General features: G+C 34.9%; 1 protein-coding gene across 1 annotated transcript in view; it reads right to left on the bottom strand.

Annotated features, from left to right (window-relative positions):
* The window catches only part of stxbp1a (syntaxin binding protein 1a), a gene marked incomplete at its 5' end in the record, with an annotated part of 23,699 nt that extends 19,187 nt beyond the window's left edge, over positions 1-4,512 (bottom strand). The window contains 4 exons of the mRNA XM_016286193.1: positions 880-1,028; positions 2,450-2,553; positions 3,964-4,042; positions 4,423-4,512. Of these exons, the coding sequence (XP_016141679.1) occupies positions 880-1,028; positions 2,450-2,553; positions 3,964-4,042; positions 4,423-4,512 (422 nt within the window). The remainder of the gene's footprint in view (positions 1-879; positions 1,029-2,449; positions 2,554-3,963; positions 4,043-4,422) is intronic.
* Between the last annotated feature and the right edge of the window lie 14,492 nt (positions 4,513-19,004).

The following is a 19,004-nucleotide window of genomic DNA, read 5'->3' as shown; positions in this document are numbered from 1 at the left end:
TAAACTTGGGATTTCACATTTTCATTCTCTTAAACTAATTATTTCCTCACTTTCTCTCTTTCTGCAACTTGTGTGTGAATGCGTGTGTTAGATTAGTTTATATGTCTTAGATTTATCCAATAAAGCCTTAGTTATATTGAAAAGAGAAGTATCTTGTGTTTTGTGCTCACAAGTTAATGTCTTAAACTGCCGATCTTGTTACATGTGCTAATTAATAGTGTTTTCACTATATTTTGGATATAAATATCCATTGCAGAGTTGATGTCATACGGCTCGTTCACTGACTCGCTGGCCGTCTCAGTGATCAGCCGTAAAACAGTGATTCTGTCCTAATGCCCTTACATATTAATGGTGGAGTTCCCTTTAAAATCTTAAATGATTCCCTTTGAGCTAAATTGACCTGTTTCCCTTACATGTATTTCCTCAGCGACCGGCACGGATCAGCTCCAGGCATGACGAAGCGGATATCGTCCTCTTTTGGAAGGCCAAACGAAGTAGTTTCGCTTTCACAACGAAACACAGCACCTTCACGACATGGCGGCGGCAGCAACAACAATATTACAGCGAGAATAAAAGTTACGCCTTCTTTCTTTGCGTGAACATTTGGGCGGCGTTATGCAACTCTTCCCACATCGTGTCGTAGACATGTGGGGGCGTGTTAGAACAAGCCGTTTTAGGTAGGCGTGGCTGACTGAACTTTTATAAAGAATATCTCTTTGGATTTGAGACTTTAGTCTTTGCAACTTTACAGATCTTCTTTATGCACCAAGAGCTTGTAACACTCCAAAGAGAAAGGAAAAATTGAAATCGCATCATATGACCCCTTTAAAGGCTCTTGGTTTCTCAGTAATTAAGAGACAGACACTCTCCGTGCCTTACCCTCGGTATCGGACGGCAGGGTATTCCTTCAGTGTGGCACACAGTGTTGCCAGCTGCTCTGCCAACCGTTCCATCACAGGGTTCTTCAGCGGTGTCTTATGAGGGCTGTAGAAACTCTGGAAGGCATCAGGGTTGTCCAAGGAGAACACCTGAAAACACATTCATACTTGTTACTGATAGAGCAATAATGTGCACAGGCAAAGTGATTAGCTGGCATTTTGCAGATTTTTGCTTTGTTTTTATGTGCCATTTTGGGGCGGGTATTTTTATAGAAAAGTACAACTGAAACTTAATTTTATTTCAGCAAGTTGCCAATGCAACAGTTTTCATTTTAATTTAGTTTAACTTGATATACTAAAATATCTAAAACTGGAATTATATTATATAAACAATATAGACCCAAAACAAAAAGTACTAAAATGACAAAACACACAATGACTAAAATTTTAAAATGAAAATGGAAAAAATATATAAAAAAATATTAATTAAAAACTATAATAGTATCTAAATTATACTAAAATAACACTGATCTAGAACAGATATATTCATTTTAATAGACCATGGTAGGCAGTTTCAATGAAGCTGCATATAAAAAAAACAAAAACTAAGTGGTAATAAATAATGCAGTTTATATTTTCTGAATATATTTTAAATGTTTTATTTGCTACTATATCAATTTGCTACTATATATCTCATGCTCACCAAGGCTGCATTTATTTGATTAAAAATATAGTAAAAACAGTAACATTGTGAAATATGATTACAACTTAAAATAATTTTCTGTTTTGATATATTTTAAACTGTGATACATATTGATTTCTTTGATGAATAGAAAGTCGAAAAAACAGCATTTATTTGAAATAGAAATCTTTTGTAACAAATATCTTTACTGTTACTTTTGATGAATGTAATGCATCCTTGCTAAATAAAAGTAATTAATTCTAGAAATTAATTTTATTCTATAAATATTTTTTTATGATTTTGTATGCATGTCACATGCAAAAGACCTGTGACAGAATGCCACGAAATGTGTTCCTGTTTTCAAAATAGTCTGAGGGATGAGCTTTGAGTTAGTGAGTTGTCTCCAGTCTGTGCTTTCATTCCTTTCCTTCCTGCCTTTTGTGTCTCCTGTGGCCGAATCTCTGACTGTGTCAGGCAGTCAGGTCTTCACAACCACCCCTCCCCACCCCCTATCAGCACACACAGGGTCACATGACAGTCCTTCTGTTCAGCAGATGGGTTGCCCTTGATGCTTGTTCCCTCTCATAACCTCCTCTGATTGGCCAAGGCTCTCTGTGGATGCTGCGTGATGCTGAACGAGGCGGGCCTGTGAAGCGTTGAGCTCAGGAGAAACGCACTGCTCCTCTGACTCCACTGAATTAATCATAGCAGACAGCCTAAGCAGCAAGGCATTGTGGGCCAGACTGCATGCCCCCAGCCTTAGAGCTGTTCTGGAACACTCTATTTCTGTATTCACTGAGTTGTTTCTGGATAGTTCTCTATACGGATAGTCATTATTCCTATATATTTTTTTATCTCTCTCGTCCTCTCCTCTCCTGAAATGCCTCACCTGGGACTCATAGGGCAGGAAGGCGATGTTGATCTCAGTTAGGGTTTTAATGGTTTTGGAGGCACGGCTCTTCACCACATCATTAAACAGGGGGTCCGGGCAAGCTGAAAAAAAACACATGGGTAGTTGACATAATATTTTGAGCAGTGACAGCAGTTTATTGACATTTTGACAATATACATCACTTACACTATTTTATATAGATATAAATATCTGAAATTAAATGTAAAAAATATCCAAAATCAGCTGCAATAAAATCTCCAATAAAATCAGCTGTAATATTTATTGCATATTTACACTTATATACAAAATATTTTTAAATGTATATAATATAATATATTCATACAACAGTTCGTTCTGGTTCTCAAATCTGATTGGTTGAGAACCATGAGATATTGTACTGGTATCGCTACAGGAACGCCCCTTTCACAATTTTGTATCACTCCGCTTGTTCTAGCCGGGTCTATGTTTTTTTTTTTATTATTCACTAAGCTAATCGTAGAGTACGTTAGTTAATGTAAGAAGAAACGTTTAGCTTCGCGGTCTCTCGCTCTCATTTGGATGCACGTCTTGCTGCATTGTTTCTCTCTTATAACCTCATTATTTCTCACTAATAACCTAACTGAAGCAGCACATGCCCTTGATACGAATTCTAAAAGTGACGTATGTTTAACTGTCAACTTCAGCTTTGAATCCGTGGCGGAAGGAAGTAGTTCCGCACAAAAGAGGGTTTTATTAGGCACTCCGTTGTTTCTTGTTTAATTACACACATATTCCGTCAAACTGTTGTATAGACGCAATATCACTCGAGTACGAGAGCGAAACCGGCTCTATATCAGCGGCTGTGATTGCCTCTGGCCTAATCACAGCCATGCTGATATAGAGCCGGTATCGCTCTCGTACTCGAGTGATATTGCTCATATATACACAGTGCATTCAGAAAGTATTCAGACCCCCTTCACTTTTGTTATGTTGCAGCCTGATACTACAATTGTTTAAATTCTTTTTTTTTTCTCATTTTCTCATCTACCTTCCGTACCTCATAATGACAAAGTGAAAACAGAATTTTAGAAATGTCTGTAAATTTATAGTTAATAAACCAGAGCACATGCCGCTGAGGTGAGGGGCTGCACGCTTAGACGTGCGCTAGAGGTGGTTTAGCCAATCACAACACACTGGGCTAGCTAACCAATCAGAGCCCATCGTCTATTTCTGAGGGAGGGACTTCATAAAAGAAGGAAATGAGCCCGTTTCTCAGAGAAGGGACAGAGAGGTGTGGAATAAAGGTAAATTATGTGAAAAATAATGCGTTTTTTAAAAAACAAAGCGTTAACACATGTTAGACTGCACCTCATAAACACAATCAAGCCTAGTAAAAACCCAGTGAACCCCCCCCCTTTAAAAACATTGTCTTGCTGATTGCTTGTGTAGAAGTCTAGTTTTGAGTGAGGTCCCATTAATACTGCAGTGTGTATTATGCTTCCAGAGCACTTGAAGTACCCTCAGATACTCACAGTCCGTGAAGAACACATGAGCCGCTTTATATTTCGCTGAATGGGGATCTTTGAAGTCTCCGACGAGAGTCTGCACAGACTGGTAAGAGAAATACAACAAGCTTTAGATAAGACTGTGTCTTTGTGTTTTGTGTTGTTATAGTAACCAAACTAGCCTGTAGAAATGGCAAGAGTTTCAGGCTATCTGTGTAGGCTGTGTGTGTGTGTGTGTGTGTGTGTGTGTGTGTGTGTGTGTGTGTGTGTGAGTGAGTGCTTTTCACACTATCTCTGTGTGCTGTGTGTGTGTGTGTGTGTGTGTGTGTGTGTGTGTGTGTGTGTGTGTGTGTGTGTGTGAGAATGACATATGATTAGTGTGTACAGTGTGAAGGTTCTATCTCCACGCTTCGAGACAAAAGTCTATGCTGGAGGTGTTATTTTAGCATCTTTTTAGCAACTTCTAAAATCAGTGTGTTTGAGTACCTTCTCAGTTGGGGTGATCAGGTAAATGGCCTCCAATGTAGGGAGAGGCTCTCTTCGCTTATTAATGTCTTCAACAACTGCAGAGATAAATGTAGAAATGGCAAGTCAGTCACAGAAGCAGCTTCTCTGATACAGGGTTATATTCATTAACCGTTTGGTTAATTGAAATAAAGCTGAAATAAAATAGAAATATTAGATGAAAAACTTTAACTTTAAATATTTGAAATGTTGCCTTGGCAGCTAACTGAAATTAATTTACAATGAAAATATTTATTAAAAAATTAAAACTTTAAAAAAAAATCAAAAATAATACTAAATTAAACTCCTTTTTGGTATCTGTTACATCAAAATTCATAGACACGCCTCTCAATAAATGGACACTCTGACTGCTGAAAAAGAATCATATTCATGAAATCCAGTTCATCTGGGTTATTTTAACACTGTGATCAGGAATGTAACTCCAGGTGGGCGAGGCTGGTTCTTATGAAACTTTACCCACCCAATCACAGAAATAAAGTCACATCAGGGAGATGTAAAGTCACAATTACAAGAGAAAGGCAAACATTTTATATAAAGAGATTTAAAAGTCAAATTCTCAGATATAAAGTCACGACTGTGGGATATAAAATCCCAAGTATGAGGGGGAAAAACGTCAATCGTGGGATATAGTCACAATTATGTGAAAAAAAGCATTGATTATGAAATATAATGTGACAATAATGAGAAAAAGCAGCAATTATGAGATATAAATTCGCACTCGCAATTACAAGAAAAAATGCCGTTTGTGAAATATCAAGTCAGACTGTGAGATATAAAATCACAATATGAGGGGAAAAAATGACAGTTGTGAAATAAAATCAGATTGCGAGATATAAAGTCTAATTTACGATAAAAGTGTCAATTGTGAGTTAGTCACACTATGAGATTATTACGAAATTACTAGAAAACAACGTCAGGTGTGGTATATAAAATGTTATGTAAAATTATGTGTAAAAAGCAGATATTGTGAGATATCATAATTCATAATTCTGAGAACAAAAATGCCAGTTGAGAGATATGTAGTCGCAATTATGTGATAAAGTGTTGATTGTGACAAAAAATAACAATTATGAGAAAAAGCGGATACCGTAAGATATAAAGTCACAGTTACAAGAAAAAAGACCAATTGTAAGATATAAAGTCACAATTATAAGGATAAAAAAGCCAATTGCCAGATATAAAAGTGGCAATTATGAGGAAAAAACAGGCAATTGTGAAAAATAAAGTCGTAATTACTAGTAAAAAATTTTTTTTATTATTTGTTTTTATTAGTCCTATTGTGTTTGTTAGCTTTTTTTCCCCATTATCTTATGCTAATGAAGTGTTATGCTGATGCTGAAAGCCATAATGCTCTGTATTATCAAAAAGGGAACTTATATTCAGTGTGCACCATTCCCTGTAAAGTGCATTTGTTGCAGATTGGGAAGCTGGGGCACTATCAGATGTGAGACAGAGACAGCGTTTCCTATGGCAGCCAATTGAATCTGTTTATCTTCAGAATCTCCCTCTGTTCAGATGCCATGGTTGTGCTGCTTACAGACAATATTAAATGAACATAGCTGATCATTGAGAATTGAATCTATGTAGAATCTCTATCTGTAACTACTGCTTCTGCTCTATGGCTGATCTCTCTACTCACTCTGATGTAAGTAATCCCATCATGCAGGGATTGGGTGGAGGCGACCATTTTTGTGTGTTGGGGCCAATATTAGCATGATTGCAATACTAGCCATCTGGTTGAAGTGTCCAAATAAAGGCGCTCAGGGGGATTTTGTGGTTTTGACATTTGTGCTGGTGCAGGGATAGAGAGTTAAGCTCCTCTGTGGATAAAAACACTGAAACCTGGCCGAATCCAGATGGATTATGGGTGTTTAAACACGAAGCATGTTTTAGTGAATGTGAAGAGATTAGCAGGCAGTTTAGCTAACAGGAGATTTAGCATTGATTCCAATAGCAATTTATGTGAATGAGGGCCAAAGCTAATCAAACTGAGAGCAAAGCGATCTGATAAAGCGTGCCAATGAAAACATATTTGTCAGATTTCTGTTTTTTTCAAAATGCCTCGGATACAAGCAAAACCTACCAAAAAGTGTAGGATGTTTCTTTTTGTAGCCACCAGAATTCAGAGCACCTTATGTAATTCAAATCCTCAGCAGAGCTTCATTAATGTCTCATTTTAACTTGCTTTTTTTGTAGTTTTCACACAAAGATGATGTTTTATGCTATGAAAATCAGGTCAAGAATACCTATGATAATATATGTACATTCTAGTGTTTGATCAGTATGGGTTTGTCGATAGCCAATGTCCAGCGTGAATAGTAGCCGACAGTTTAATATCATAATTTAATGTAAAATAACATGTTACACAATATTTAACATGTTCACTTCACTGACCAGTGTTGGTATCGTTAACTAAAACTATAACAAAAGTTTAATATGTAAATTTAACTAAACAAAAACTAAATCCAAATAAAACTTTTAATTAATTGAAATAAAGCTGTTAATTCAAAGTTATTACATGAATTAATAATGCAATTAACTGAAATAAAATAAGTTTAAATTGAAATGACTAAAAACTAAAATAAAAATAAAGTTAATTAGAATTATTTAAAAACAAATAAAAGAAAATGACAAAAGCACAAAACTAAATCTAAACTGAAATCAAAATAAAAACAGAAAATGTATTTTAAAAAAGCTCATTCAAAATACTGTATGGTATATAAAATACCAAATACTAAATCTTATATAGTATATAAATAAGGAAATGATAGTAAAAATCTAAACTAAATTTTAATAAAATCTGAAAATATATATTTAAAAAAAAGTTCATTCAAAATATTACAAAATACTATGTGGTATATAAAATACCAAGTACTAAATCTTATATAGTATATATTATAATATTAAAATGACACTGCCATTGACAAGGCTGTCAAAAGATTTTAAAAAATGACACTAGGAGATTATGCATTGTATGTTTAATTTGCGTTTGATTTACTTTGATGCATAAATAAAATAAATTTAAACAAATATTTACGTATCTTTTATTCTTAGCCATTATTTACTCGCTTTCCAATAGGGCTGCACGATTATGACAAAAATCGTAATTGTCGATTATTCCCTTGAAATTGTAATTGCGATTATTAATTACGATTATTACAATTTACATTGAATGATGTTAATACAATTGTTTTATGCAAATGCATGCCATAAACCAGCTGAAAACTCTCTAACTGAAAAACTTTTAGTGCTTTTCTATAGTATTAAGCCTATGTTTAATTTGCGTTTGATTTACTTTGATGCATAAATAAAATTAATTTAAACAAATATTTACATATCTTTTATTCTTAGCCATTATTTACTCGCTTTCCAATAGGGCTGCACGATTATGACAAAAATCGTAATTGTCGATTATTCCCTTGAAATTGTAATTGCGATTATTAATTACGATTATTACAATTTACATTGAATGATGTTAATACAATTGTTTTATGCAAATGCATGCCATATTTTTATATGAAAATAAACCAGCTGAAAACACTCTAACTGAAAAAAATTGTGCTTTTCTATAGTATTAAGCCTCAAATGTCAACTAAACATCGGATTGGTTTCTTTAAATTTCAAAAAAGTAAAAATATGAATGGTTATACTAAAATTTAAATAATGGGAAAAACCCTTAAGATAACATGTAGAAAGAAAAAAACGCATCTTAAGCATGCAGAATAACATTAAAAAATGACACTAGGAGATTATGCATTGTATGTTTAATTTGCGTTTGATTTACTTTGATGCATAAATAAAATAAATTTAAACAAATATTTACGTATCTTTTATTCTTAGCCATTATTTACTCGCTTTCCAATAGGGCTGCACGATTATGACAAAAATCGTAATTGTCGATTATTCCCTTGAAATTGTAATTGCGATTATTAATTACGATTATCACAATTTACATTGAATGATGTTAATACAATTGTTTTATGCAAATGCATGCAATAAACCAGCTGAAAACTCTCTAACTGAAAAACTTTTAGTGCTTTTCTATAGTATTAAGCCTCAAATGTCAACTAAACATCGGATTGGTTTCTTCTTTAAATTTCAAAAAAGTAAAAATATGAATAGTATTATAATGTTATACTAAAACTAAAATTAAAATAATGGGAAAAACCCTTAAGATAACATGTAGAAAGAAAAAACGCATCTTAAGCACGCAGAATAACATAAGTGGACTTTGAACGATTAATTGCCACTTTGACCGATTTACGTAATTGTGGCATCCACAATTATAATTGCGATTATAAATTCGATTAATTGTGCAGCCCTACTTTCCAATATTCTCCATTGAATGAGTTGAATAAATATCTATGCTTTAAGTGTCTTTGTGTTCTTCTACTACTATTTTTACTGAAAATAACACCAAGGGCACACACTTTCAGAAAAACCCTTAAGATAACATGTAGAAAGAAAAAAACGCATCTTAAGCATGCAGAATAACATAAGTGGACTTTGAACGATTAATTGCCACTTTGAACGATTTACGTAATTGTGGCATCCATAATTATAATCGCGATTAGAAATTCGATTAATTGTGCAGCCCTACTTTCCAATATTCTCCACTGAATGAGTTTAATAAATATCTATGCTTTAAGTGTCTTTGTGTTCTTCTACTACTATTTTTACTGAAAATAACACCAAGGGCACACACTTTCAGAGGTATACGCTGGGTCACGTTGTTCTCCGCTGTCTCCAGAGGACACTTCATCCAGTCATGTGACATCAGCACAACCCCCATTGGTCTGAGTTCACTTCTGCCCATGTTCAGCCTCCAGGACTGAGGTAAAAACCATTTTACTGTACAAATGGGGGTTACTGATGCGAATGAGAGGGGAAAAATACAGGGAAGGACAAAATGAATGTCAAACGGCCTCATCCAAGGCTTCTGCAATCTGCTCAAAATCCTAATCAGTATGCATTTAAAACACCATCAGCCTGCATGCATGCATTTTATACATTCTTTTACAGAGACTTCTCAATGTATTGATTTCCTAGCTTCCTCGCTGATGTGTAACCTTTTCAAGAGATGAATTCCTGCAGTGCAGTAGAAATAAATTGGATGAAATCATACTGTACACACAGACTGCAGGCCAGGTCTCGGTTAATGAACTCCATTTATTTCTTTTCCTCATATTGGGTAATAAAATGTACCACAGTCTATCAGATATTTGTCACAGCAGGCTGGATCGCCTGAATGCTGATTTTCTCAGAAAGGTGCTGATAATGTGTTTGGGTTTAACTGATTTTGTAAAGTGACACTAATGCAAAATAATTATAATCAAATTCAATCAAACAGTAAATTCCATTTATGTGCAGTAAATTAAAGGTCCAAATAGGGTCAATAGGTTTCCACATATGATAATGTGTACCCTGCAGAGTCAAACATTTACAATTACATAGGTATAGTTTACCCAAAAATGAAAGTTTGCTAAAAAAAATTAATTGCCCACAGGTCATCCAAGATGTAGATGCGTTTTGGAGAAATTTAGCATCACATCACTTGCTCACCAATGGATCCTCTGCAGTGAATGGGTGCCGTCAGGATGAGAGTCCAAACATCTGAAACAGCGAAAACCTGCATGTTTGTTTTTTAATAAATAAATAAATACATTTGTGCATACACTCTTAAAATAAAGGTGCTTAAAATGTTCTTCACAGCGATGCCATAGAAGAACCATTTTTGGTTCCACAAAGAACCATTCAGTCAAAGGTTCTTTAAAGAACCATCTCTTTCTTATCGTTTTATAATCTGAAGAACCTTCTTTCGCCACAAAGAACCTTTTGGGAAACAGAAAGATTCTTTAGATGTTAAAGGTTCTTTATGGAACCATTTAGACAAAAAAGGTTCTTCTATGGCATCGTGAAGCATCTTTATTTTTAATAGTGTAGTTCTCTCCTGATTCAGACGAGACAACTTTTTCACTGGAGAATGCAATATTAAGGATAAAGGACTCGTATTTCAATGATTTTAAGTTAAAAACATCTTGATGAATTTGTTCCTTACAAACATGCAGCTTCTAGAGACGTGGATTACTTGTGGAATATCGTGATGTATTTATCAGCTGTTTGGACTCTCATTCTGACGGCACCCATTCACTGCAGAGGATCCATTGGTGAACAAGTAACGTGAGGCTAAATTTCATAACCATGTGATTTACAGCGGTCTAAACAGAACTGTGAATGTGCAATAAGCATGTTGGCCAACAGCATACTAGGGTTTACAATAGTATCATTCATTTGTGTTAATGATAACATTTCAGTTTGGTTTTAAAACTGAAGCAGATAAACATGTTCTCCTGGTTCATGTCAGGCTGATTTCTCCATCACGTCACAAAGAAGGTAAAGGACAAGGCAGATGCCCTCATAAGAGCAGTATATGGTACCACACTGTTTCTGTCTCATGCTCTTTCACTTAAACACTGAACCTCTCCTGAGTGCACCAACTGGAGTCTCATCTCACTCCAGCTTTTCACTCTTCATACTTAACCTTAATGTAGATGTCTTAATTAAGCACAAGCTGTAGTTTGTGATAAAAGTAGATGTTTGGTTAAATGAAGCTATATCTTGCAGCTGTAATCAAAGATTGCTTTAGCAAGGAAGGACTTTTTGATATGATACAATCCCTGTGTTTGACTGCTGGTTATGTCTAGGCAATATACTGATTCATTCACAATATACTCTTGACGACTTTGCTGACTATATTCAAAAGCAAGATTGTATAATGTGCTTTAGTGAATGCATGCATTATTATTAACTATTTAAATAAAAAAAATCAGTTTGTCTAATCACTCAAAAAAGGTTCACAGAAGACTTTCTATTCATGCATTTCATAAAAAAATGCCATCTATAAACATTTTTGAGTGATGAAATTTGTTTAAAATTAGTTAGGGATGTACAGTATATCAGCACCATGTTGATTATCAGTTTATATTAGATTTGGTTTCATTTATTGGTTGATATTGAATATTTAATTGATATTAATGACATTTTTACTGTACTTTACATTGACTTGTACTGGCTATTTGTTCAAAAAGACAGTTCCTCTACTTAAAATCACCCCTGTAGGCCATTTCAGAGCAAATACATAATGAGATAAATATTGCCGTCAAAATGCAATATCACCCAGCTGTACTTCTGGTCAGTGCCAAAAAAAAAAAACCTGTATAGCTGCTCATCACTGCAGATTTAACCCTCCATATTCCCAGGCTCCCTCAGGGCACTCTCATTTCATGACCCACTTTTATGCTCAGTCTCTCGGGATTTTTACGACCATTTACCTTAAAGAGACAGTCTGTGGTTTTCCTTATCCTTGTGGATCTGCTTTGATTTTCTGGTATGAAAACTAAACCTAGAAACCATTCAAGTGTTATGTTTTCTATTTATGTTGCTTCACTTTGTTGCATCAGTAACCTTGGTGTTTTTCTCTTATTTTTCAGCCAAGGTTTACTATTAATATCTGCTGCGTAGGACTGAAACTGAATCATGTATTTCTTATAGAGGAGTTTTATATTATTATATAGAAGTTTTTTTTTAAGAGAACTGGTGTCGTCGGAGCATCTCATCCATACTGCAGTGCGGTCTGTGCGCATAGTGTCAGATAATGCCCCTGAGAAGGTGACTATCCAATATTGTCCTTGTGTAACAGACAGAAGATGCTCTACTAAACCCCAACCAACGTCACAGAGTGCAAGGACAGAGCACAAACACACATTGACTCAGATGCTGTCCTGCTGGTATAGAATTTCAGCATGCTGAGTCACTACGCAACACCCCCGCTCAATGAATGCACAGAAGAGCTTTCTGAGGAAGGAAAAGTGATGCTGAAAAGACTTCATGCCAGGCATCATAATATAATTCAGGCTGTGCCAATAATTATAATTGTAAATGAAACTATCATTCATGTCGGGCCAATAATTTTTACATTTATTTAGTATTTCTGTAGTGGATGATCTTGAATATTTAATTGTGCATGCTCATTTCCCCTATATGTTATCTAAAAATGTACTTCAAGTCATTTAACAACACCTATAAAGTTAATATTTAATAATGCCAATAAAATAAAAATAAAAAAATATATATATTTTTACATATTGTAAACTATAATTATGATCATTTATATAATATACATGAAGGAATGTTATTATTTATATAATATAATATAATAGTATTTATTCTAAAAGATTAATAAGAATTATGGTTGATCCAGACAAAAATGATAACTGTAAATATAAATATTTTTCATTATGGCAAATAAAGGATATAAGGCAAGTATTAAAATTCTATACTTTTGTCTAAATAAATAAAAAATAAAATTTAGACAAAGAATTAAAATTAATTTTATGATTTGATAGATGTGTTATTAAAATTATTTTCAATTATATTGCATAAATTATTGTAGTTGTTAGTTTAATATTTTTATACATTTTATTTTTATTTATTGTTATATTGATTTTATAGATTGTTAAAAAATAACTTTTTAGATTATTATATGATTTTTAGATGGTAATATAAATGTACATGAACATGAACATGCACATAAATACCCATAGTCAACCGATACCAATAAATGCAAAAATCTCTAATATCAACTAATAATGGATATGGTACTAATATAATGTGCATCCCTAACTGTAAGTCATTTGATACAACAGGATATATTCACATATATCTTCAGAAATATACACTGCATATAATCTCAAAAACCTACACTGCTTTTTGTTTGGAAATTTGAACATGTTGAAAACGTTTTCCTTTCAAATTTCCGTACCTCATAGATATCTGCATGTTTTGTATTTTACAGTATGTTTTGTACTATAAGGTAATAGTCCATTTTAGCTCTCTGTTTGTCTCAGTGGGACAACATCTTTCATCCTGAGGTCTGATTTATCTTTCCCAGAGCTCTCCACTCGGGCTTATTTTCATAGGAAAGCCATAAACCGGGTCTCAGCGGGAGGAATTCTGGATAATGTATTCCAGGAGACTCAGCAGAGAGTTTGAACTAAACATTATCTTTATTTTTTACCATTAACTTAAATATAAAAAGCATCCTAAACCAGACCATGCCATTAGTAACCACCAGGGAGAACTGTTTTGTATTTTACAGTATGTTTTGTACTATAAGGTAATAGTCCATTTTAGCTCTCTGTTTGTCTCAGTGGGACAACATCTTTCATCCTGAGGTCTGATTTATCTTTCCCAGAGCTCTCCACTCGGGCTTATTTTCATAGGAAAGCCATAAACCGGGTCTCAGCGGGAGGAATTCTGGATAATGTATTCCAGGAGACTCAGCAGAGAGCTTGAACTAAACATTATCTTTATTTTTTACCATTAACTTAAATATAAAAAGCATCCTAAACCAGACCATGCCATTAGTAACCACCAGGGAGAAATTATATAAAACTGCACGAACAATTGCAGGCTCATGGCTGATCTAAACCGAAATCTATAATTCATTTCGACTGTTGGTACACTGTGCATCCGCCTGCAGAGATTGGAGATGTTACACTGGTCTGTGCACCCATGCACAAAGCTAATGCAACACCCAAATGTCAGGGCGAGCGCAATCATGGATAATGACAGGCTAGTGGTGTATTTCAGACATGGAGACAGCCATGCCGGTGTACAGTAGACTAATAGACAGCGTGATTTATTCAGCAGCGTCTTTTAAAACAGTTCACAGCTTGACAGAATTGGTCTTTGGGATTAAAAATATGAGCCGTTGTCAGCAAACATCTAGAAGACTATTTCTTTTCATGTAAATTATCCTTATCTCTGGTTGATTTGTAGCTAATAGTGCTTAATAATGCAAGCAATGGATTTTAATAATTTTCTAAGAGATAGGATGCAGTTATTCCATGACAGATGATAAAATGGTTGGATGGTTTGCTAGTCAAAGTTGGTCTAAGATGGTCTTGACTTCCGGAAAATTGCTCAAAGCCCCTCTAAAATCAACCATGTGCTGGTTTAAGCTGTTTTTGGTACCGCTCACACTGTTCTCAGAATATGTAAGATCTAGTTTGTATTGATACTCCCTTTTTAATTTCATGTAACCCCTCATTCTTTTTTCATCCACACTAGAATTAATCGTCATTAACTGCTATTTTTATCCTGGTGTGTGTCTTGTCTATGTGTTCTTTATATACGGTGGTTTATGGTTTGCTTGTGTATTGGATTGGAAGAGAAACCTTGATGAGTAGCTATTGAATGCAATTCTGAAACAATAAAGAGCCACATACTGGATCCATACTCCCCAGCTCTGTTAATGGAAAACAATAAAAAATGTCCATTGTCACAAACGCTTCTTAATACATACTACGTCATATACGCTGGCGTGAAAGGCATGGAGTTCTCTTTGAGCTTTAAAGGAGTTATAAATCACACGCTTACAGTTTGCCGCAAGGCACATTGACTGTCCTCTCTTCACTTGCCATACACAAGTATACACACTATGATCAAGGACTCTCATCTCAGTTCAGCTTCTCATCTAAAGGGATGTCACATACCCCTCATATTAGCTTTGTGTTTGTGGACATAAATCTATTCCCTTTAGGTGGTCTTTAAGACTCGTAGTATACATATATTGTGTGTGTGTGTGTATATATATATATATATTTATTTATTAGGGTTGGGTTTTGACACAAATTTCACGATTCGATTCGATTCTCATTCACAAGCTTGCGATTCGATTCAGTTACCGATTCGATTCGATTCAATATCGATTATTTTGGATACATATCAGGTACAGTACATGCCAAATTTTCTCAAAGAAAAAAAATCTCTCAACTAATGCTGTAAAATATACATGAGAGCCAGTTGGTACTGCATTACTATAATATTTAAGGTTAAAACTGACTGATTTGTAGGCTAATATACAACTGCTAAAATTACACTTAATGAAGTTTTTAAAATAAAGTTACAATTAGCTACATAATGATACTTCTACTTCAATTCGTTTTTTGAAATATAAACATTTAAATGGTGGCTGTCAAAAACTTGGTGGATTTATTCAAACATAAATGAAACATTGAAGAACAGTAAAAATTATAATGACTATGTTATATAGTGCATATATTTAGTAAAATGCCCCTCTCTACAGTTTATTTTTCTAGCTTACTAATGAGTTTATGGTCATCGAATATGTTTTTCTGAGATAAATGTGACGTTACGTGACATTGTTTACAAGACGTTATATTGACGTCTTTGCACGGCTGAAACACTAATTGAGAGATTACAAGAGACAGGATAAGGATTGTAAAGTTGTACTCTTTCTTTTAACTTACCTTCGGATGTTTAGTCATGTTTATTTTGTGCTGAAACTGGTATTAATGTGGAGGAGCTGATCAGTTCACGTGCGCCTGGCGCTGGTGCTGCGTCTGTTGAACTGAGGCACTACAGCGATCTGTCACTCAACATTAAACAGCACCAAAACGGCATTTATTGTTTAAATACCGCAATACAATGGATATAATTTGAAATCTGAGACTTTGTTTCATATTAAAAGTACCAAAGCACAATGCATATTGCGATATATTGGATGGGAGGTCCCTTCAATGTTCCGTCCATTAACTGAAAACAGGCTCGAATAATCGATTCTTGGGACTTAAGAATCGATATCGTTCCGTAAAAATGAGAATCGATTAAAATGGAGATATCGATTTTTTATTTAGCCCTAATCTATATATATATATATCTATATATATATATATATATATATATATAAGAAATCATATGTTTTCCTGAATGTATAATTTGGTTAAATCTGGTAAGTAGGGCATAGTATAAGCTCAATTCATGAAAATGGATCAACAAATAGGCAGGCTAACAAAAGAACTGGTTCATTCAGAGCTAGACTAATGCCGATGAAAGACCCTTTAGACAAATACTGTGAGTCATTCACACAGATGCTGTCCAAGTGTACTCCTGCTATCCCCTTACATTACATCCTACGGCGCATATGTACAGCTCCCTGTCAATATTGCATATTTTAAAGGTAAAAACAAATCAAAACAGACAATGACAATCTAAGCAAGGATTTGGGCAGTCTTCCGCTCATTGCTTTGCTCTCTATCTGACCCTGTGTCTGATCTTTATTATGTGTACTGGATCTCATGTCCCTGGAGAAGACAGTGAAACCAACACACACACACCCACGGCACATCAAACCGCAGGAAAACCAATCCATCATCATGTGTGTGAGGAAGACAGAATCCAGCGCAGGTGTTCGAAACAAATCAAAACAGACAATGACAATCTAAGCAAGGATTTGGGCAGTCTTCCGCTCATTGCTTTGCTCTCTATCTGACCCTGTGTCTGATCTTTATTATGTGTACTGGATCTCATGTCCCTGGAGAAGACAGTGAAACCAACACACACACACACCCACGGCACATCAAACCGCAGGAAAACCAATCCATCATCATGTGTGTGAGGAAGACAGAATCCAGCGCAGGTGTTCAGAGCGTTTATGGCTTTTAATGATCAGGTTTCAGTCAATATTGATTATGTGCATGAGCCTTTCATTTGGACTGAACAATGCAACAGCATTTTCACTATTATGTCATATTTTCTGTGCTTTCAGTTTGAGGTTAGCATAAGGTGTTTCAGCAACATTAATCGATATATTACAAACAAAACAAACTCAAAATGTTTAATGCGTTAGTGGTGAATGATGTGGGCATAATAATGAGTCAGTGACAAATAAGGATGTCCAAAATGTTTTTAGAAATATTTACAATATTTTTGTTTAAAAATGTCCTTAATCATTTTCAACAGTATTTTATTTAATTTAAAAAAATCATGATTGTCCCAGGTAAAATATTTTACCCCATTTGACCTGGACAAAATGTTTCTTTTCATAAAAGGTCAAAATTTATGATTAATAAAATGTACTTACTAACCAAGATGGTTTTGTGGGGGGTTTGTCACATGACTAAAAAACGGCTTCCTGAATCCAAACTGACTTTGATTTGGAGGACAAATAAGTTTTGCAAGTATTAATGATATTTTAAAACAAAATTGCTTCCCTCATCATTGATTATTAAAAAACAGTATTATATGTAATTTTATAATAATTGTAAAATAAAATATGCCAAACTACTTTAACCAGCATTATTTTCCCCCAACCATACATTTTTTTTATGAATTGCATTTTATGTATTTATATAACTGGATTTTTGAATGGGATTAAAAATTACTCCTATAGGTATATGAAGAAGGTATTTGTGTTAAATATAAAAGTAGCAAATTTATTTAAATGTATTAGGCTACAAATAAAATACATTAAATGCTTCTTTCAAATAAATGAATAAGTAAACAGGCGTTTGAACACGGCAGAGTTCATATTTTCATTATACTTTATGTATTTCAAATTTGTGAATGTAACGATTGAAGTGATTGAGTAGCCTAGGTTTTACCAGAAAATAGCCTACTGTTTATTTGCCGTTTCTTAATCATTTGTGAAATGTATTAGCAATTTCTGATTGAAAATGCAGTGGCAAAAAGAGAGAGTTACAGTTGTAATAATATATTTAATTGACTTTCAGAAGCTTTTAAAACAATTATCTCCATATCCTGCTGCATTAGCATAAGCAAAATATTTCTCTAAAACGAAAGCACCTACAACAGCCATCAATCTGTCTGTACTAAACGCCATTCTGTTCCTGAACGCTCTCTCAGCTAGTATGCACCACACATGACAGATACAGCTACTACACCTCTGAGGGATGCGCATTTGGTGCTCTCATTTTCCCTTATTCAACCAAACATGAACCACTCCGCCATTTAACGATCCATCCGGAGATGCGAGGCAGCTGCATGCATGTTAAAAGCACGGGCACTTCCTGGGCAGATCAGTTCACCAGCTGGAGCTTTACGCAATGGAATATAATGCACTGGTGATCAATCACAGGGGTGAGGCTTTGCCAAAACGCATATATTGAGCTCATCTCTAGAACTAGAAGATAGAGTTATGCAAACATCCCCTCAATTCTATCCTCATTACGCCTATAAATAACAAACCGAGCAAAACAAAACAAAAACGCAGAGGTCTGTCGACAGAACCCTGCGTAATTCCTCAAACGTCCGTGCAGAATAAGGGCGTTCCTGTGTGATAGACCATCTTTACATTGGTGCATCAAGGTTTTTGGTGCTTGTCTGGTTCTCGTGCTATATATTAATACATTATGCAATGAGAAAAAACCTATTCATGTCATGATGCACAATGCGCATCCGCAACATCCCGAGAGTAATGTCCTCCCCGTTCAGCACAATGGCAGGGAAACAACCAGCCGCATCCAGGGGGAACCGAACGCTGAGGAACACTAATGACACATGCAACGGAAAGGTACCATAAAATAGCACGCACATATGGTTGAATATTAAACCTCAGTAGCCGAGGAACATTATGGTCTTACTTTCGCCAACGACCGCCTTTAATCCAATTGGTGCCATGATGCTCCTGAGTGTTCGCCCGTGTGCTATATCTTCTCCCT

This window comes from Sinocyclocheilus grahami, unplaced genomic scaffold (genome assembly GCF_001515645.1).
Source record: "Sinocyclocheilus grahami isolate Dianchi unplaced genomic scaffold, SAMN03320097.WGS_v1.1 scaffold207.1, whole genome shotgun sequence".
Taxonomy (NCBI): Eukaryota; Metazoa; Chordata; class Actinopteri; order Cypriniformes; family Cyprinidae; genus Sinocyclocheilus; species Sinocyclocheilus grahami.
Note: the sequence above shows the minus strand (reverse complement) of the source record. Positions and strands in the feature narration are given on the sequence as shown.